Here is a 17,291-nt window from a genome sequence, read left to right on the forward strand (position 1 = left end):
GACTGACTTTATTTTCGGGATCTAAAGAGTTGCGATGATCGCGTTGTGATGCTGGCAATCACTGCAATGTGCTGATGGGCGACGCTTGATGATTCGCATGCATCCCATTGGCTGTGGGGCTGACTAATGGGGTTCTCTGATATTCCCCTGACCTGCTGACTCGACTGTGTGATGGAAAGTATTCAATAACTAAGATACCTAGTATTATATCAAGTGCTGAGATGATAGACAGGTCTAGTAATCAATAGCATCGGTAATGCCATGGCGCTAATGCAGATGTCTGTCGTACAGCTTCCAATACAAGGATAATGGTTTACTGGATGTGCCTGGAGTCAACCACTCTATCGTTGCCAAGCCATCGACACTTCATATATCTTGTATAATAGACCATATGGAACTCAAATAGACTGTAATTATTGTGTTATAACCGTCAATATTCAATATTGAATATAAGCCCACGTGGGGATGCCTTCTTTCGGTGAAGATAGAGTGAGTCATGTGATCTTAAATGAGGTGTTATTCTGCCGTTGTATACCGCCTGACCAGATGACGTAATGGAAGCCTCGAAGCTGTTTTCGAGACATCGAGACATTTTCGTATTTCCATTGAACAGTCAAGTATTTCTGGTTGAGACTGAATATGAATGAATATATTGACTGTCTCGCTCATTCTATCCTAAACAAACCGTAATAACGGCCCATTGAGCCCTGTATCCGTCCATGCAAGACCCGTGGGTCGTTTGATTAAGGAAATGTGGCTGGAAGTTCATTACTGCTGCTGACAACGCAGGCCGTGGCTGGTGCTTTGTGTGTCTCGATCGTTGTCCATTCTATTATTATCATCCTCAATCTACAACTTCTACGCCCGACTGGTCTGTGTTTACGGCCTCATCCTATTTGACTCCTTCTCCTGTCATGCGGACGATGATCCAGCCGTCTTTGTCGATCATCGAGCCTGTTCTTCTTCCTCCCACCTTTGTTTAGGCACTCATCATGGATTCCCCTCTAACCCAGCAAAGTAGACCCGAAACCTTCAAACCAAAGATTGTACAACTCTATGAAAATCTCTTCCGGGTATTTCTTCTGAATAATTATTCTAATATCCTATACTAACATCATTCGCAGACTTCGGACTTTGCAGAGCCCTCCGAGGGATTCTGGCGGGAATTTTTCTTGCTGCCTCCGGATAGAGGCCAGCTCCGTTCAGTTCTAGATCACCTCAGCGCTGATGACACCCTCAACTTGCATGTTCGTGATCGGTTATCATCATCCACTGGTTTCTAGTTGCTGACTCGTTCATCAGGTTCAAACCCAGCAGCTTTTTGCTCGTGCCATCCGTGAGGCTGCCTCCGGAGTCGGCCCCGCTGATTCCTATGCATTGGATGTAAGTATCAAAGAGAGAGATTCAGAGACCCCCGTCTAATACTTATGGTAGACCTTGAGTGTCTTTCTGGCTTGTGTTTTGAGAAAGAAATACACAAACCCCAGCTCTGATATCATCACGGTCCTCGCAGGGCTGGATGAAGTGGACCATATCATTTCCGAATTCGTCGCCGTGTTGGACGGCATCATTCGCAATGGCAGCAACCGTGAGTATCAATATGCCTCTTCATGATCGCAAATCTGGTCTAATTATCTCAGTTGATCTCCGAGTCAAGGCAGTCCGAACTGCTATTGCCATGACTAGCGGGGCATACAAAACTAGCCTTGTTTCATACTTTACCCACCGGGATCTATTTCCCTCTCTTATGAAAGTACGTCTTCCAACTGAGATGCAAATTAGAAAAATGCTGACAGTTACATAGTTCGTTCATGAATCTGATACCCCTATGCAAGTATTTGAACCGTTTCTCCTTCTCGGGTTGCTGGCAAACTACAACAAGTTTGAATTTCAAAATCCGTACCAGCTGCGACTCGATGACTTTGTCAACGAGTCTAGCATCCAGAAGATTGTCAGAGGCGTTGGCATTTCATGTGCTGCCCTGCGAAACGGCTATGTTGCCGTGCAAGATGATGCCCCTGAGGGCTGGTCCCTGATCAGCACCCTCATCTTCTTCGGTCTGGGTGCCTTTGCCCCAGGCTCAAAAGATAAGGCCACTCCACCAACGGCAGAAGAGGCAAAGGAGATGTTCGCTTCACTGTAAGGATCACGACGCTGTTTGAACTACATTTACCCAAGCTAACAATATCAGACCGGCTCAGCAGGCAGGCATCCTTCTGGCTTCCTACGATTTCACCAACGCAAACAAGCTCTTCGGTTATCATCTGATCCATATGTCCCCTGAAAAGAGCAACGAAGAGTCGCCCTTTGCAAGCTTCCTTTCCTTGACATCGTACCTTCTGCAACACGCATACAGGTCCCCTAGGATTGCGCACTATGCAGAGCTTAGTCTCTTCACCCTTCGCATTCTATCCGAAGATTCAAACTTGTGCAAGCAGCTCTGCGGTGATGACGGCAAAAGAAAGGTTCGACTCTGCCGACAAAGACAGCCATATCTTCCTTTGGTCGCTGGAGACCGAGTTCTTGCAACAGTCATCTTCGATATCGTGATTGATGCGATCTCTCACAATCTCCGTCGACGCCTCGATGCAAACCTCTACAGGTAATCCGGACCATCGTTTTAACAAGCCTTCATACTGACTCTTCCAGCCATTCCATCGCAATTCTCCTCCGCCTTTTCACCTACCTTTCGATGAACAAGATCCGACTGGCATACCACTGGTCCGAGCTCTGGCGCACACTACTATCCCTGATGCGATTCCTGACCACCTACGCATCCGACCTATCCAGCAACCCCCACATTACCACTCTCACCACCTCCCTCGTAGACCTAGTCGCCTTCTGTGTCTCCGCCGGTGACACTTTCCTCCCGGACCCAGCCTCCTACGACGACCTCTTCTACAAACTCGTCGAAACAGGCCCCATCATCATCAAATTCCGCGACGTCTACGCTCTCAAATCATCCACCACCTCATCCTCCAAAATTCCCAACCCAACCGCATCAACCAGCAAAGACATCCATGTCGCCGCCATCGACACCCTAATCGCCGTTTCATCCCACTTCTACACCCTTCTCTTCAACCCGGACCAAAACGCCGACGCCGCCACCGACAGCCCCAACCCGGACGGCGAACTCGCCGCCCCCGCGCCCCTTCCAGCTGCGATTCGAAAGAACCTGAGTCCCCGTGAAGTCCACCGCATCATCAAACAGGGATACGACACGTTGAGTATCCAGCCTCCCGAGGGTCTTAGTGCGTGGACGAGATGGCGCGAGACGGACTGGAAGTCCGAGTTGAAACGGGCTGCCAGATGTGCCGTTGACGATGCGAGACAGTTGGTTGTGTAGTTTGTTTTTACTTCCTTTCCCTTCTTTCATACTTGGACTAAAGTACATAGCCCGAATGGGTGAATTAATGATACGGGTTTGTCATGCATACACGTCTTTGGTTTTCCCACGATTGTATGTTTTTGATTTCCGTGTAGATATTGATGAATCGGATATAGGGATACGGATAGGGATATGAATACCTCTTTTGTCGTATTTCTTTCTTTCCATTCGAACTCGAGCAAATTGAATTATGGCGGCAAAAAAATAGTGACAATAAAGAAACCATACCCAGAATGCTTTTCTTTCCTTCCCCTTCCATAAAATCGCCCAAATTCTAATATTACAAATCGAACTACTGTTCAGTCATAATGTGCGTAAAAAAATATAAAAAATAAAAAATAAAGTAGTTCCCCCATTCTTCCAACCGCCCCACTCCGTTTATAAGATGTCAGTCGCCTTGAAGATTGAGTGTAGTTCATTTCGCAAAGAGAATAGAAAAGATAAGATGGAAATAGTTAAGAACCGGTAATTATCGACGAGCTTCTCACAGACTGGACTAGACCAGACGTGATGTGGCTGTTCCAGGGGTTGGGTTTGGAACGCCTCTTGACTTTTCGACGTACTCGTTACTCGCTGTCATGTATCTGGTGGCGAAGAATTTGTCTGAATTTTTGCTCAGCCAGATTGTGAACTTGGAGAGTTCTTCTCGGAGTCTGTTGATGGACTGGAGGTCCATGTTTGTCTGTGCGATGAGTTCGGGCATTGTGGCTGTGATATTGTGAGTGAAGTCCAAATACTTCAAAGTCTAGACAATTTAGACATACCAAACAATCGGGTCAAATGTTCAGCACCGTAGATATCTAGGGGCCCCTTGTCCGCGAAGTCTCCTGACGAGCCCTCCCATTTCTTTCGGAGAACGCGATACTGTTCACGCTCAAATCTGTACAGGAGGATCTTGTCGAGCGATTTGTCAAAGTACTCTCGAATGCCCATCATGACTTCTTCGAGAACATCGAATTCGGCTGCGGTGGTGCGCTTCTCCTTCTCCTCTGTGACATACTGCTCGAGGATTTGGTTTACTGAAGATTTGGCGGGTAAGGCGACGACTTGTTGGTTTTTGGTCACATTTTCCCAGTCGTCGACGAGAAGAGACTTTAAGTTGTCGGGCATCACAATTCTCACTGAGGGCCGGACATAGAAGCTCTCCTCCTGTAGTCATGTTAATATCCCAATACTAGTAGGATAAATGCAAGTGAAAAAAAAGACTAACCTTTTCAACCTCATTATCACGACCCCGCTTGGTTCCGCGGGCAGGGACGGAGGTTTGTCTCTCCTCGCTTCCCCGGGCGGAGCTGCGATCGGAGCCTCCTCTCTTCTTGGTAGCAGCCTTGGTGTTTCGCTGGCGAAAAGCAGCTTCAGCCTCACGACGGAGAGTCGTGGCAAGTTCCCTATTCTCCTCTGTAAATTTACGGAGTCGATCTTGGGGAACCCAGTCATCCCAGCTGGTGGACAGTTAGCCATGATACTCAATCTGAAGACAACGCAACACAATATTATCGGGAAAAGATGCATATGCGTGATACATAGCTCCCAGGCAAGGGATCCAGTGAATATCCAGCAAGAAGCATTCGGGGAGTGGCAAAGTAGGACGAGGAGAGTCCGGGGAAAGATACGTACGTGTTCTTCCAGCCCTTGTAATGCACGAGATACTCGTACGGGCTCTTCCGATCATCCGGATCGGTGTGTCTTGTATCGAGGATTTTGGCCTCGTACAGGATTTCATGATGAAAGCACAGGACTTTCTCATCTTTTTGATAATTCATTTGGCTTGCTGGGGCCATTTTGTGCGGAATAACAGGGGTATTTGTAAGAGAAAAAAGACGATGACCTTGTCTCGACAGAGCAAGTGAAGATTTGAGCAGAAGAGCTGCTCTTTGAAGGACCTCTGTCTTGGCAGGGAACTGAAAGAAGAAATACAGCAATAGAGAAAGAAGCAGATGAACTGAGGGGGTATCGAAAGCAAGATAGCAACACGTAAAGCACAAAAATAGAAAAGCTTCGATGAGCCAGATAGAACAGTATAAAAGAGATAGAATGTCTAGCAAGACGATTCAACCAGCTTCTCAGGCAGTCTTATGCTTTCAGCAAAGGAGACACGGGTATAGAGAGAGCTAGAGAGATAAGTAGCTGGTGGTGAGGATGGAGATGGAGATGCGGCTGACAACCAACACTTGGCCCAAGCAAAGCAACCAGACAGATAGAAGAGGAGAAGAAAAGCACGATGATCAAGAAAGAACAGCCGAGATAAGCGACGCAGCAAGATGAGGTTCTGGATACAGCGCGTGGGCGGAGGTTGAGCCGGAGACGAGGCGAGGAACACCGAAGAGGAAAAAACGCGTCGAAAAGCGCCGGCTTCAACCCTTTTTTCGGCAGAACAAAAAAACCTCGTCGCGATTGTCTCATCACGACAATCATCGTCCGTCTGAAGCCAACCACAATCGTTTCTATCATCAGAGTCAGGATTTTTAATTACAGCTCCCATCAATCTGTTGCTGGTTCTATTGTCCCCATCTTTACTCCTGTGGGTCTATTGCTATCACGCGTGGCCATTGACACCTGCCGATTGAAAAGAAGAAAGACTATTGTCACATCCATCGCATCATGGCTCCATCAGAAGAATCCATTCTGAGTAATTTCCTCTTGTCCTCGGCTCCCTTGCCAACGGTCATCTCGTTGCAGCAATTCACAGAGCTTTTCCCCAAGCGTCTGCGCTCCCATCCGCATATCAAGGTTCTCTATCGGGAGTTACAAGAGCTCCGAGAACAGGATATGAACCAGGTCAATGGGAACATCGACACAGAGAGACAGCAAGGCGAGAGGCAAAAGGCCGAGCTTCGAAGATCCATCATGAAAACCGGAGTCGACGGTATGAGCGAAAATGATCGTCGCGAGATAGACATGGACGTTCAATTGTTCGGCAAATCCTCCTCGTCGTCTTCTGATGATTATCATTCTGTATCCAGTCTCTTAGCTGCAATGGAGACGGCTTGTGAGGGTATTGAGCGTGAGATTTCCGATGTGGATAAAGATGCGTCTGAGATGTTGTCGCGGCTCAATGCGAATGTTGGTGAACTGAGCGATTTACGCTATGGGAAAATGCAAGGCCCCCCAGGGACTGCTGATGATGCTGTGAATGAGGCAATCAAGGGTCTCAATAATCTTGAAGATACTTGCTATCGCAATAGTCTCTCATGATTTGTGTCATTTATGTTACAAAATACCCCCGTCTCGTTGCATGTCATGAATCTTCTTCCCACGGGTTACTGTAAAGCGCATCTCAATCTCTGGTCTGTAAGGCCTCGCTTGGCCGTCAGTCTCTATTAACTCTATGGATCAGCTTCCTTACCTATCTGAAGTTACCAATCGCAAAAATGCAGCCATTTGTACAAGATGGTTCCATATGGCAGGTATCAAATATCCGAAAGGAACACACCGCCGCTTATTTAAACAAGATCTTCGCTTCCTTAAGCATCGATGATCTTCCCAACATCTGAACTCAACTATCCAACTCTTTCAAAAGCGTTTCCCCCACGAGAAGCACCATTGTATCATCCACCTCTGGCACCGCTTCATCCTTCTTCACCGTCGGAACCCCAACTTCGTCGAGCTGAAACGGAACAACAGGACACCTCTGTTTCCAATTGACAGTCGCATTTCCCGGTACTCTGGGGAGAGGCGGAAAGCGGCAATATCCAGAAGTGCTACGATAGGCTCCTTCATGTTTCAGTTCATCGTTGGTAGGCCACGGCGCCTGCATTCGGCCCAGTTTGTTCTCGATAGAAGGAAGCCAAATCGACTCCAGCGAGAGAACCGAAGACAGCGAGTCTCGAAACTCCTTCCCAGAAAAAGCTGGCTGCACTAGCTCCTTGGTCTCCTTCATCTTGTACATTTTTGTGATAGTCAAGCGCCGAAGACCTTCGGTGTGTGCTTCTTCCTTGGAAAAGATGCGATGCGATATCCACTCGGCCCAAGAACGGGGGATAAACGGCGAGTTGGGGGCGACGTGAAGGTAGTTATCTCTGATTCTTGCAAAATTGTCGTATTCTTTTGCTTCTTCTGATACCCAAGTCTTTGAAGCCGTGTGCGACATTGATTTAAGATGTGTCGGTAGTATATCCAAGTCTACATATCATTCTCATGTTAGCTTTATTTCTTTCTTTCTCTTCTGTCAATACAAGGCCTGTACCTCTTTGCCAGACACAGACGGTCGTCGCGATTTAACCAAAAGCAGCCAAAACGCAGATCCATCCACGTCCAACTGCTAACAATATGCGGTGATGTCTCCTAGGAGGTCCAAGATGGGCGATCAGAGCAACGATATATGCTCAACTTTCTGAAAGCCCTGATGACCAGCGTTGCCAGGTGCTGGAAGAGAGAGACGAAAAGAAAGAGACAAAAGAGACAAAGCTTGTCTAGAATGAATAAATGATATCAAGATCTCCCAAAGAGAACCCTGCCATGCAAGAAGGATAGACAGTCTTCTGGGGACAAGAAGAACAATGGGGAGGGGATTGACTTGTGAGGAGAAGAAGAGGGAGAGAAGCAGAAGCAGAAGAGAAAAAGTCGTGGCTGTCTTGTTGTTGTCAGGCAGTGTGAGTGGCAGAGTATCCCACCACAGCATCTCTTTTATGCCACATTGATTGTAACAATCTCAGTCTCTTCTAGCCAGTCTGCAGCTTTATCAATTTTTTCTTTATTTTTTGTTTTTTGTACAATTATCAAGATGGCATGTGTTGCTCTATACAAATCCTTATCTGAGTCTGAAGTTGAAGTCGATATAGCCATCCATTCTACCATCAATTGTCAATAGAGTGGATCTATATATTCACTATGAAACCTGTTAGACTCTATAATGTATCTCATTTTGTTTATTATATTATCTTTATTATTTAAGGCGTTGTTGTTTTGTTCTGTCGCATTATTGTTATATAGACAATACATTTCCCAAATAGGCTAAATCTGTTTCTGCCCGCATTGCAACGCGCTAACATTTTGTCCTTCATTCACTCTTCTTCCTCTTCCCCAATCCTCCTCATCTCCATCTCCCAACTCTCACGATAATCAACCTAGTTCCTCCTTTTATTCCCTATCTCCTCTACAATACAATGCCTTCAATCCCTCTCCACCCCCGAACAATCAACCCCTCCACCCCCTCCAACGACAATCCCCTCCCTCAACTCCTCCAAACCCCTTCCGGTCTCGCAATTCTTGAACTCCAAGGCACAATCAACGTTCCCTCCCCCGAAGACGACCAAGAAGAGAACACAATCACAGACGAGAATGAATCTAATAACCCCTCCACCGCCTTCGAGACCCCGATCGGAAAGCTCATGTTCCCGGACTACTCGCCGCTAAACCCGGACGACACGAAATGGATGAAACGGGTTTATCTCTATGTTGGCCGATATCAGCGCATGACAGGCGAGGTGAAGAAGCTGGGACAGCCGATTGCCCTGGTGCAGCGACGACAGCCGACGGGGGAGGATGGTGAGGGTGGAGGTGAGGGGGATGAGTTGGAGATTGTCGAGGTTGTCAAGTACAAGCTGTTCTTTAAGAATCGACCGGAGCCTGTGAATGATAGCTAATTTATGGGGGTGCGCTACGGATTACGGATTACAATGCGGACACAATGCTGGAAAGGTTTAAATCCTCGGGTTGGTCCGCAGAACGACATGGCAGCGCTAATAGTCTTGCCTTCCTGCGTAAGGATGGTAAATACGGCATCATCTCTGCAAACCAAGCGCAACGGTCGTCAAAAGAGAGCTATACTCGGAAGAGGAAAACAAAGAGACGACAAACGTCTGCTTCCGTTCAGATGACGCCATTATCAGCCAGTTATTACAAACGGACATTTCTACTCGACTGGTTATCTTCAAGTCGAGGGTATCCAAGCCAGGAACTTTATACCAGGCAGAGTATATTTTTAAATAGATATACGTCCAACACATATGCAATGAAATCTGCTGCAGTTGCATCCCGATGCCTTTCTGCCTCTGAAACATGGAATTATACAAACCTTGATGATCTCTACCAATTTTTACCCACCATGAGGCTTGAGATGTTTCACCCAGACCTCGCTATCCATGGAGAATGGGCGTGTAATTTCCTACATTCGTTTCACTTCAACTCCTCATATATGGGCCCAGAATATTAGGGTTTTACCATATCACTGGTTACGTGGGAAATATGAAACAGGCTGCTTCATGCTATGTGACTTGCAGATCGTGGACTGAAACAGGCTCGTTGCATCGCATAATTCCCATAACGACGCTGTCTTCGTTCTTCCCCCATTTGTGTGCCGGCATATATGAACTATGTGGATGGCCTTACAGAGGCAGGAAGGGTCTAAGTCGCATTCCAGCCTCATGATTTCATCGCAGTTGTATCTTGACTGAGAGAACGGGTCTCCTTCCTCATGCTATTCGGATCTGCGTGAGCGGCTATCTCAGGTTAAGCGGTTAGAAAAGGATATTTCTATGCTGGATAGGTTGAACGCAAGGCTATCTACTGCAAATTTCCAACAAGCACGTTCTGGATCGACAAACGGTTTTATTGAAGTGATTCAGCACAATAATATTGATGGTTTGAGCAGGAATAAAGGAATCTTGAATCTCCATATGATGATGGCGATGATGAGATGAGATTCCGCAGTGGCAGAGAAAAAGAAATACCCGCGCGGAATTCAGCGCACCCGAGGGAATTTCCGCACTGCAATGAGAATCAGAGTGAAGGAATAGAAAGACGTTATGAAAAGTCCAAGAGATGAGAATAACAATCTCAGTATATCTAAATAAACAAATAGCAGTAGAATAGAATGGAATAGCATCATCATCGGCATCAACCAGCCGTCCGAGCCCGAGCATCCGTCGGGATTGATAATCACCAACAACGCCAGCACAACAACAAATGATGCAAAGCAAACCGTGTCATTTCTGAATCCTTCAGCTTCAATTCATAATCAATAATAATAATCATAACCATCCTACCCCGCAGTTCTTTTTCCCCCCGATGGTGGGAAGATTCCGTATAAATATCCCCTCCAGTCTCCGGTTCACCCCTCCTCCCCCTCTTTATTCTCGTTCATCTCTCGCCGCTCCTACTATTTCTCTTTCTCGCTTCCAGTTTCAATTTCAATCTCAATTCCATACGAAGAATAACAAAATGGCACCCATCGAACGCATCACCCTCTTCAAAATCCCCAACGAGGAAGACCGGAACCGCGTCCTGGAGCAATACAAAGTCCTCGCCAAAACCGCCACTAAGGTATTCATTCCTTTTCCTCTCTTTTCCCTCTCTATCTTATGGATTTGCTTGATGCTAAGTAACACAGGATGGAAAACCATACATTACAAGTGCAGCAGTCGGTGCCTCCTTCCCCGATCCTCGCAACAAGGGCTTCAATCTCTCGGTCAAGACGACGTTTGCTTCGTTGGAGGATATGCAGTACTATGATAGCGAGTGTGAGGCGCACAAGGCGTTGAAGGCGGTTGCAGGGCCTGTCAAGGAGGATGTGTTGACGAGTTATTATGAGAATATCCTGTGATTTATCTCATCTGTTAACTATATGAAACCAACTTAAAAGAAAAGGCATCAGATAGAACTGTTCGTCAGTGTTGGGTAATATGGTCTATTTTCATGATATACACTGCATACGTCAAGTATGCCTGTTGCTCCCAAGGAAAACATAATCAACACCAAGAGATATACCTCCCATAATCTCTAGAACAAAGGGCAACAAGAAGAAAAAGAAAAGAAATACACGGCACATGGCGTTAGAACATTGCATGAATGGTGTGTCATAACTAAATACTCAGGACGGTCAAGGCTTTCATGAGAACTCGCGCAAAAGCGTCAGGACAAAAGAGGGCGTAGATAGAGCATAGGGGTCCGGTGATAAGAAAATAGTGTGTCTCATGAAGGAAATGAAGATAAGCGTCAACAGTAACGCCTTGGTTGGAGAAACATGGCTAGCTCAGCATTTTCACTGTACAGAAAAAAGAGTATGGAAAAGTCGTTGCAAGGAATAGAAGCGCCCGCCCAGAGAAGCGCTTCCATTCTTCATAATTCAATGCATCAGAGCTTTATCTTAATCGAGAGCTTTGCGAAGATCACTCCATTTTTGTTTCAGGTTTTCGTGGTTCTCATGCATCTGCAGTCAAAACTGTTAGACCAAGCCTCGATGTTTGCTTTTTTGGCAGATTCTTACCTCGGCCCATTTCATCTTCGTCTCCACGAGCTCCTTCTCCATCTCAGCCATCTGCTCTACCATGGATCTGTTCTCGTTCTGGACCTCCATGTTCCGCTTCATGATGCGATCCATCTCTGTCCGAAGCTTCTCCTCAACCTCCGCGGGTTGCTTATCGACCACATTCTTCAACTGGGTTACTTGAACCTGCATGGCATCATTCAAGTCCGTCAATTCCTCGTTTTCTACCTTGACGTGGACGAGTTCCGATGCGAGTTGAACGTGTTCCTTATCCGACGCCTCTGCCTGCTCCTCGAGCAACCGAATCCGAGCGGCCTGAATAGCAGTGGTATGCTTCAGTCCATCCAATTCCGCCTCACGTTCCTTTTCAGTGCGAGTCTTTTCTTCCCACTCGGCCGTGTAAGCGGCGATCATCTCCGGTGTGAGCGAGATAGCACAGGCATCCTGTACCAGGATGTCCGCCCGATAGACCTCCTTATCAGCAGCACCAGAGCTTCCGAAGAATCCAGACTCCAAAATCGAAGACGCCGAGGGTTGCTTGTCAATGTATGCATCAAACAGTCGTTCTTTCAAGAAGGCCGTCAGGGGACTCATGTCCTTCATGCTAAGGAGCGCTTCGGCATTCCGACGCATGATAGCAACGGCGAACTTAGTGATCGTGACCTCAAGACCCTCCTCAAGAATGAGATCATAAATGCGAAGGACCAGTTGCAAGGGGAAGCGGTAGGCGAAAAGGGTGAGAAACCATTGAGTGGCGTATAACTGGGGAGGAACACCTCGCCTGCGAAGGTGACAATACAGTGCCGGTTCAATATCCTCAAGTAGACGCTCGAATATATACAAGCTGCGATGAAGCCCAGGCATGTCCTGAATAAACATCTCCCGCAGCCCATACTTGTTCATCAACTTGACAAGAAGCGTGAACGCTTCGGCCTCGTCCATCTATGAGATTAGTTAGCAAAAACAACATTCAAGTCCCTAATTTTTTTTTTGTCTAGATTCAATGCGGTCGATTGAGAATGTTGGTAACCTACGTTGAACAGCAAGGGCATAGCAATAAAATTCATGCCTTGGGCATATCCAACCCCCTCATCGTACAGAGCATATGCCTTACACAAGCCAAACAAGCCTTCTTGGCTTCCTTGAGAGATAAAATACCGAGAATAACTGGTGCGGGCGCCCAAGTCTCTTCTGATGGTCTTTTCCAACTTCTGCAGGGCCACAGCATCGTCTTGGGCTTTCTTCTTGCGAGCATTTTCAGAGGCAACCTGTTCCTTCGACAGCTTCTCGGGGTCCGGCTCCTGGGAAGGGTTCGAGGAATTGTTTGAATGTGTACCCGCGGCCGAGTTTTCAGACCGTACTGACGATCGCGAAGACGCCAAAGACTCCTTCTCCCCAATCCCATTGACGTGGCCATTTGAAAGCCGCTGGCGTTCTTTTTCTTTATCTGTACCACGCACAGCGAGATCTCTGTACACCTCCTCAAGCTCGAGGTTTCGGCTGCCAGCCAGGACTTGCCAGATGACCCCTCGAATGGTCTGCGGGATTCCTCGCTTGATGGCGGCATTCAACTCTTCAGCGTTTGTTCCGTTTAATGCCTGTGGTCCACCATTTACAAGCTGCTCCCATAACTCCCAGTCCACGGGTGCTGACGCATCGCTTGCAGAAGTAGAATAGCCTGAGACTGTTCCGGGAGCAAGATTAGGATTGATTGTGGCTTGCGCACCAGGGTTGGCTGCTGGAGCCGGTGGTGCGGCCGCGGATTTATCCTCACTTTCTTCTGGAATGCTTGGGGGACTTCCAGAAGGACCCACGCTGCCCCGTCCGGAAGCATTGCTCGATTCTTCATTTTCTGAAACCAACCCTTCCTCCCGCAATCTAAGCATCTTGAACTGATCTCTCAAGCTGTTGCGCTTGAGCTTAGCCGCAGCGTCTGGATCATTGTGTTCCGGGTTGCTGGAAAGGGTAGACACGGATGTGCCGGTGTTTCTGCGGTTGTTAGGTGGGGGAGACTTGACATCCTTTCCGCCAGTCGAGCTTCTGGAAAGCCACGCAAAGGGACCGGTGAGTTTCCGACTCGGAGGCGGCGGCGCTTGTTCAGGGGGTGGATTCTTGTTTACCGGGGGAGGGCCCCATGGAATCGGTGGAAGGGCTCCGGACAAGCCCTGCAGGCCCGAGCTTTGATTCGATGAGTCTGTAGGAAGGGTAGGCGAAGTCGCTTTGGGCTCCGGGGCCGTCTGGAGAGGGTCCACGGGCTCGTCCTCTTTGTTACCAGCGAGATTCACATCATCCAGGGAGCTTGTAGATAAACGGTGGGCCGTCAACAGGGGAGACTTTTGGGGTTTTGTCTTGCGTGGTGTTTCCTCAGATCCCGACGGTCTGTCCGAGCTGGCATCATCCGTTCCCGGCTCCTCATCCTTCTTCTCTTCCTGGGGAGCTATTGGCAACGGCGGCGCTTCCGTAAACTGTGGCGTTGCTGCCGATCCGCTTGGAGGGCTGTCTGTCAGGGAGCGTGGTGTCGAGGAACTTTGGGGGATGGAAACGGTGAGGTTTTGGTGGTCATTCACTGTTTCAGAGGCATCATCGAAGGTTTCCTGCTTAAGAACTCGATGAGTTTCTCTTTCCTCGAGTCATGGATACAGAGGTGATATAAGGAATATCTCACCCCTTCGTAGTCTACGCTATTCTGTCTGGAAGACATGCTGGACCAAGCTGCCTTCCTTTCTCAATTGCCTTATAGGGGGTAAACAAAGATTCAACAAGGTTAATGTGAGACGGTATCAAGAACGACGACCATCCGGAGAGACCCCAGGGCGAAGAAGCGCTCAGCGAAAGCAGTAGCTCCGCAGAAGGGCCTAATGCCACAGGGTCATACACAAAGTATCCAAGGGGGTTGGCGGGCCGATGGAATGGAGCAAAACCACTGTGGGAAATTCGTGTTTTAAAGCCAGGAAAAGTCGATGGATGGCTAGACGATGTGGATGGAGGGAAATAGAAGGCTGGCGAAGGCGATAAGACTCGACAAGGTTGAGGACGTTGAAACTCTGGCGGTGATTTATTTTCTCTTAATACGGGCGTCTGTTGTTGGATGGGGAGACGCCGTGCTGCAGCCCACCGCGGGACGGGAGGCGCTGTGATTGGTCGGATTTTTATTAAGGAGCGGGTTAGGACACCACAGCTTCAGGGGATGACGAGACGACCATAGCCTTCTCTGGGGTTGCATCTATTGAAAAGTGACATCGCATTAAGAGAAAAATGCCATTGACGATAAAAGTGTGTTGTTACTATGCGGCCCTTATTGGTATTTATATGGTTTATGTACAAACCCACTGCTCTGACCGTAGCATACCTATTTATATAGGTGGTCTTATGGTAGACTTCTTTAAATAACTAAGTCTGTCTGTTACAGACTGCCATTTGATCAATAGAAAAACTTCACTTCTAACGATCGTCATTCTCGATCATTGACATGTGGCGAGGGGGTGGTGATCTCATAGCTATATCCTATAATAGAATGATAGGAACAGGAATTACTGGAGTAAGTAATTTATTATTATGCTCCCTTGAAGGTGCTCCGCAAGCATTGTTGCATGTTATTATTGTTCCCATCAAGGATAATTCTATGTTCTGGAGGCGCTGGGAATTGCCACATTTCTCCTTGCCGCTGCTGCAGTTGCTCGCATGGTCCCACCTGCAGACATGAGAGAGGTCAGATCAATACGGCGTTGCAACGTACCAACTTAGAAGCAGGTACGTATGTAGGTAGGTCCGCCCATCATCATTCAGGAGGTCAAGGCAAGCGTTCTCCAGAATGGAGTAAACGGGGTCATTTGTATTTATGGGTTGATCACTCAAGCGACTTCTCAAAATCCAGCCATCGTCCACGTCGCAGCGGATCCATTTTCTTCAATTCTGAGAGCCAGCTCAGAATATTCTCCTTATCTCCGCTTGGCATGGTGCCTTGCACCTTAGATGCCAGCAGCGTGCAGTCAATCAGTGCTTGGTAAATGTATTTGCAGTCTTCTGCGCCATCGAGCATTTCCTGAACTTCGTCAATCTCTTGTCGAATATACTCCAGCCGTTCGGAATTAGTCAAGTTGGGCGCCATCGTCTGGCCCGCAACTGATGGATCAAAGGTACTCATCAGGTTCTGATGATAGAACCACAATGACTGGTCGTATGGGTCGCACAAGGCACGGTGGATGAGAGCCAATTCTGTCCACGTTGTTAATTCAAAGAACTTTCAAATAGCAGACATCAGGCGGGGTCTTACCATCATCAAGCATTTTCTTTCGCTCCGCATCCCCAGCGGATCTCTCTCTTAAAAGTCGTTGGATAAGTTTGGTTCGATAGTGCCAAGCGGAGAAATTCGAAAGATTGGCGTTTATCATCTTCTTCGCATATTCGAATTCGTCCTGCGCCATGCTTTCCCCCGCATTCTCCTCAGATGCAATCTTCTCCAGGGTCTCCACAACAAGGCGTCTGTAACCCCAGCCATGGAAGTTTCTGCTATCCAGGCTCAGCATCTTACCTACAAGCGCTAGTTCTTCCTGCCACACTCTACGGGCAAGAGGCAGAGGAAGGAGGCGTGCAGCTTCATCTAAAAGCCAAAGACGGTAATTCCATATCCAGTAGCACTTGGGAAAACTTTTGAGAAGAGGGATCAAGAACAGCAGATCATTTTTGATCAAGGCCGTTATCCTTTCAGCTGCAGGCTGATCTGAGCTACCTGAAGTGGCTTGAGCAAATTGAGACCGCAACACTTGACGTCGGTAATTCCACACCGTGTAATATTCCGGGTTGCTGGTAAGTAAATCGGATATCTTCTGTAGAGTCTCGGGCGTATATTTATGTGCCGCAATCTGACCAGATGGGTCAGTCAATATTCAAGAAGAAAAGATCAAATAAAAAAGGCAAACCTCCTCCCCGACTACACGATCTAATTTTCGATATTTTTCAATCTTGCGGGCTTCCTGTTGACGAGCTTCCTGAGTTGGCTCTTGAGTGCTATAGCGGGGAATTCCATGCTGCCGGAACAGCAGTTAGTCGAGATGTGATATGTGTAGAAGACAGGAAAACAGGGAGAAAATACACTGCCCATCTTGACGTCCAAATTATCTAGACACACGCAAAAGGATAGAATCTGCTCTTCGGATGTCTTCTTTTCTCTCGCTCTGACAAGAAATCAAGGTCGAGAATCGGTTGTTTGAACGTGACTGCCTTTCGACGACTAGCAGTCACGTGCCTTCCCCATACTGACCACGACTTCTTCGTGATTCTTCTTCGACTTCTGGTTGATTTCATCGCACAACTTCCCCCAGGAAGTCATCAGGGCTCATCCATCGTGCAGGAAATTGTCCAATAGTCTTACCTTCATGGCCCGGAGTCCAGTTTAAGCGACTTGATCATACGTTCCTTTCCGCCTAGAAATACTCCAGAGCTTTTACTATTCGTTTGCTACTATTTACTCTTGATTTTCTACAGAGATAACGCTCGAACCTTGCTGTAGCAATGCTAGATTCGAAATGTCACTCTTCAGAGAGATCTGGTTTCTCGAGTGTGAGCAACCCTTCTATACGTTCAAAGCTGCAGTCTTCAACCTGTCATGAGTCCATCGAACTTGCTCCTGTACCTATGCCACTTTTAGGGCCTTTAACTCCCCCAGGTGACGACATGCGTTCTTTTTTGCGTTCGCAA

The 17,291-nt window shown here is 47.5% G+C and overlaps 6 protein-coding genes across 6 annotated transcripts; 3 read left to right on the top strand and 3 right to left on the bottom strand.

The window, feature by feature from the left end:
- Positions 1-992: 992 nt before the first annotated feature.
- On the top strand, positions 993-3,346 carry ASPWEDRAFT_22825 (ARMH3 family protein; the record flags this gene model as incomplete). The annotated part of the gene is made up of 8 exons (XM_040832396.1): positions 993-1,073; positions 1,125-1,247; positions 1,303-1,383; positions 1,435-1,588; positions 1,641-1,753; positions 1,805-2,139; positions 2,192-2,602; positions 2,650-3,346. 8 exons carry the CDS (start codon positions 993-995, stop codon positions 3,344-3,346), a joined length of 1,995 nt encoding a protein of 664 aa, XP_040694339.1.
- Positions 3,347-3,884: 538 nt separating this feature from the next.
- ASPWEDRAFT_47450 (MRG family protein) lies at positions 3,885-5,169 on the bottom strand (the record flags this gene model as incomplete). The annotated part of the gene is made up of 4 exons (XM_040836968.1): positions 3,885-4,096; positions 4,153-4,537; positions 4,599-4,830; positions 5,006-5,169. 4 exons carry the CDS (start codon positions 5,167-5,169, stop codon positions 3,885-3,887), a joined length of 993 nt encoding a protein of 330 aa, XP_040694340.1.
- An 820-nt stretch (positions 5,170-5,989) lies between these two features.
- ASPWEDRAFT_47451 (uncharacterized protein) lies at positions 5,990-8,973 on the top strand (the record flags this gene model as incomplete). Its single annotated transcript, XM_040836969.1, has 2 exons — positions 5,990-6,572; positions 8,459-8,973. 2 exons carry the CDS (start codon positions 5,990-5,992, stop codon positions 8,971-8,973), a joined length of 1,098 nt encoding a protein of 365 aa, XP_040694341.1.
- A 1,576-nt stretch (positions 8,974-10,549) lies between these two features.
- ASPWEDRAFT_22830 (Dabb family protein) lies at positions 10,550-10,931 on the top strand (the record flags this gene model as incomplete). The annotated part of the gene is made up of 2 exons (XM_040832397.1): positions 10,550-10,651; positions 10,719-10,931. The coding sequence occupies 2 exons, from the start codon at positions 10,550-10,552 to the stop codon at positions 10,929-10,931; spliced, it is 315 nt and encodes a 104-aa protein (XP_040694342.1).
- Positions 10,932-11,474: 543 nt separating this feature from the next.
- ASPWEDRAFT_101891 (putative GTPase activating protein (Gyp5)) lies at positions 11,475-14,295 on the bottom strand (the record flags this gene model as incomplete). Its single annotated transcript, XM_040827426.1, has 4 exons — positions 11,475-11,537; positions 11,595-12,536; positions 12,629-14,188; positions 14,260-14,295. 4 exons carry the CDS (start codon positions 14,293-14,295, stop codon positions 11,475-11,477), a joined length of 2,601 nt encoding a protein of 866 aa, XP_040694343.1.
- A 1,146-nt stretch (positions 14,296-15,441) lies between these two features.
- Positions 15,442-16,695, bottom strand: ASPWEDRAFT_166736 (Rab geranylgeranyltransferase BET4; the record flags this gene model as incomplete). Its single annotated transcript, XM_040830039.1, has 4 exons — positions 15,442-15,809; positions 15,868-16,456; positions 16,514-16,621; positions 16,687-16,695. The coding sequence occupies 4 exons, from the start codon at positions 16,693-16,695 to the stop codon at positions 15,442-15,444; spliced, it is 1,074 nt and encodes a 357-aa protein (XP_040694344.1).
- Positions 16,696-17,291: the final 596 nt, after the last annotated feature.

The sequence above is a fragment of the Aspergillus wentii genome (genome assembly GCF_001890725.1).
Source record: "Aspergillus wentii DTO 134E9 unplaced genomic scaffold ASPWEscaffold_1, whole genome shotgun sequence".
Classification (NCBI taxonomy): domain Eukaryota; kingdom Fungi; phylum Ascomycota; class Eurotiomycetes; order Eurotiales; family Aspergillaceae; genus Aspergillus; species Aspergillus wentii.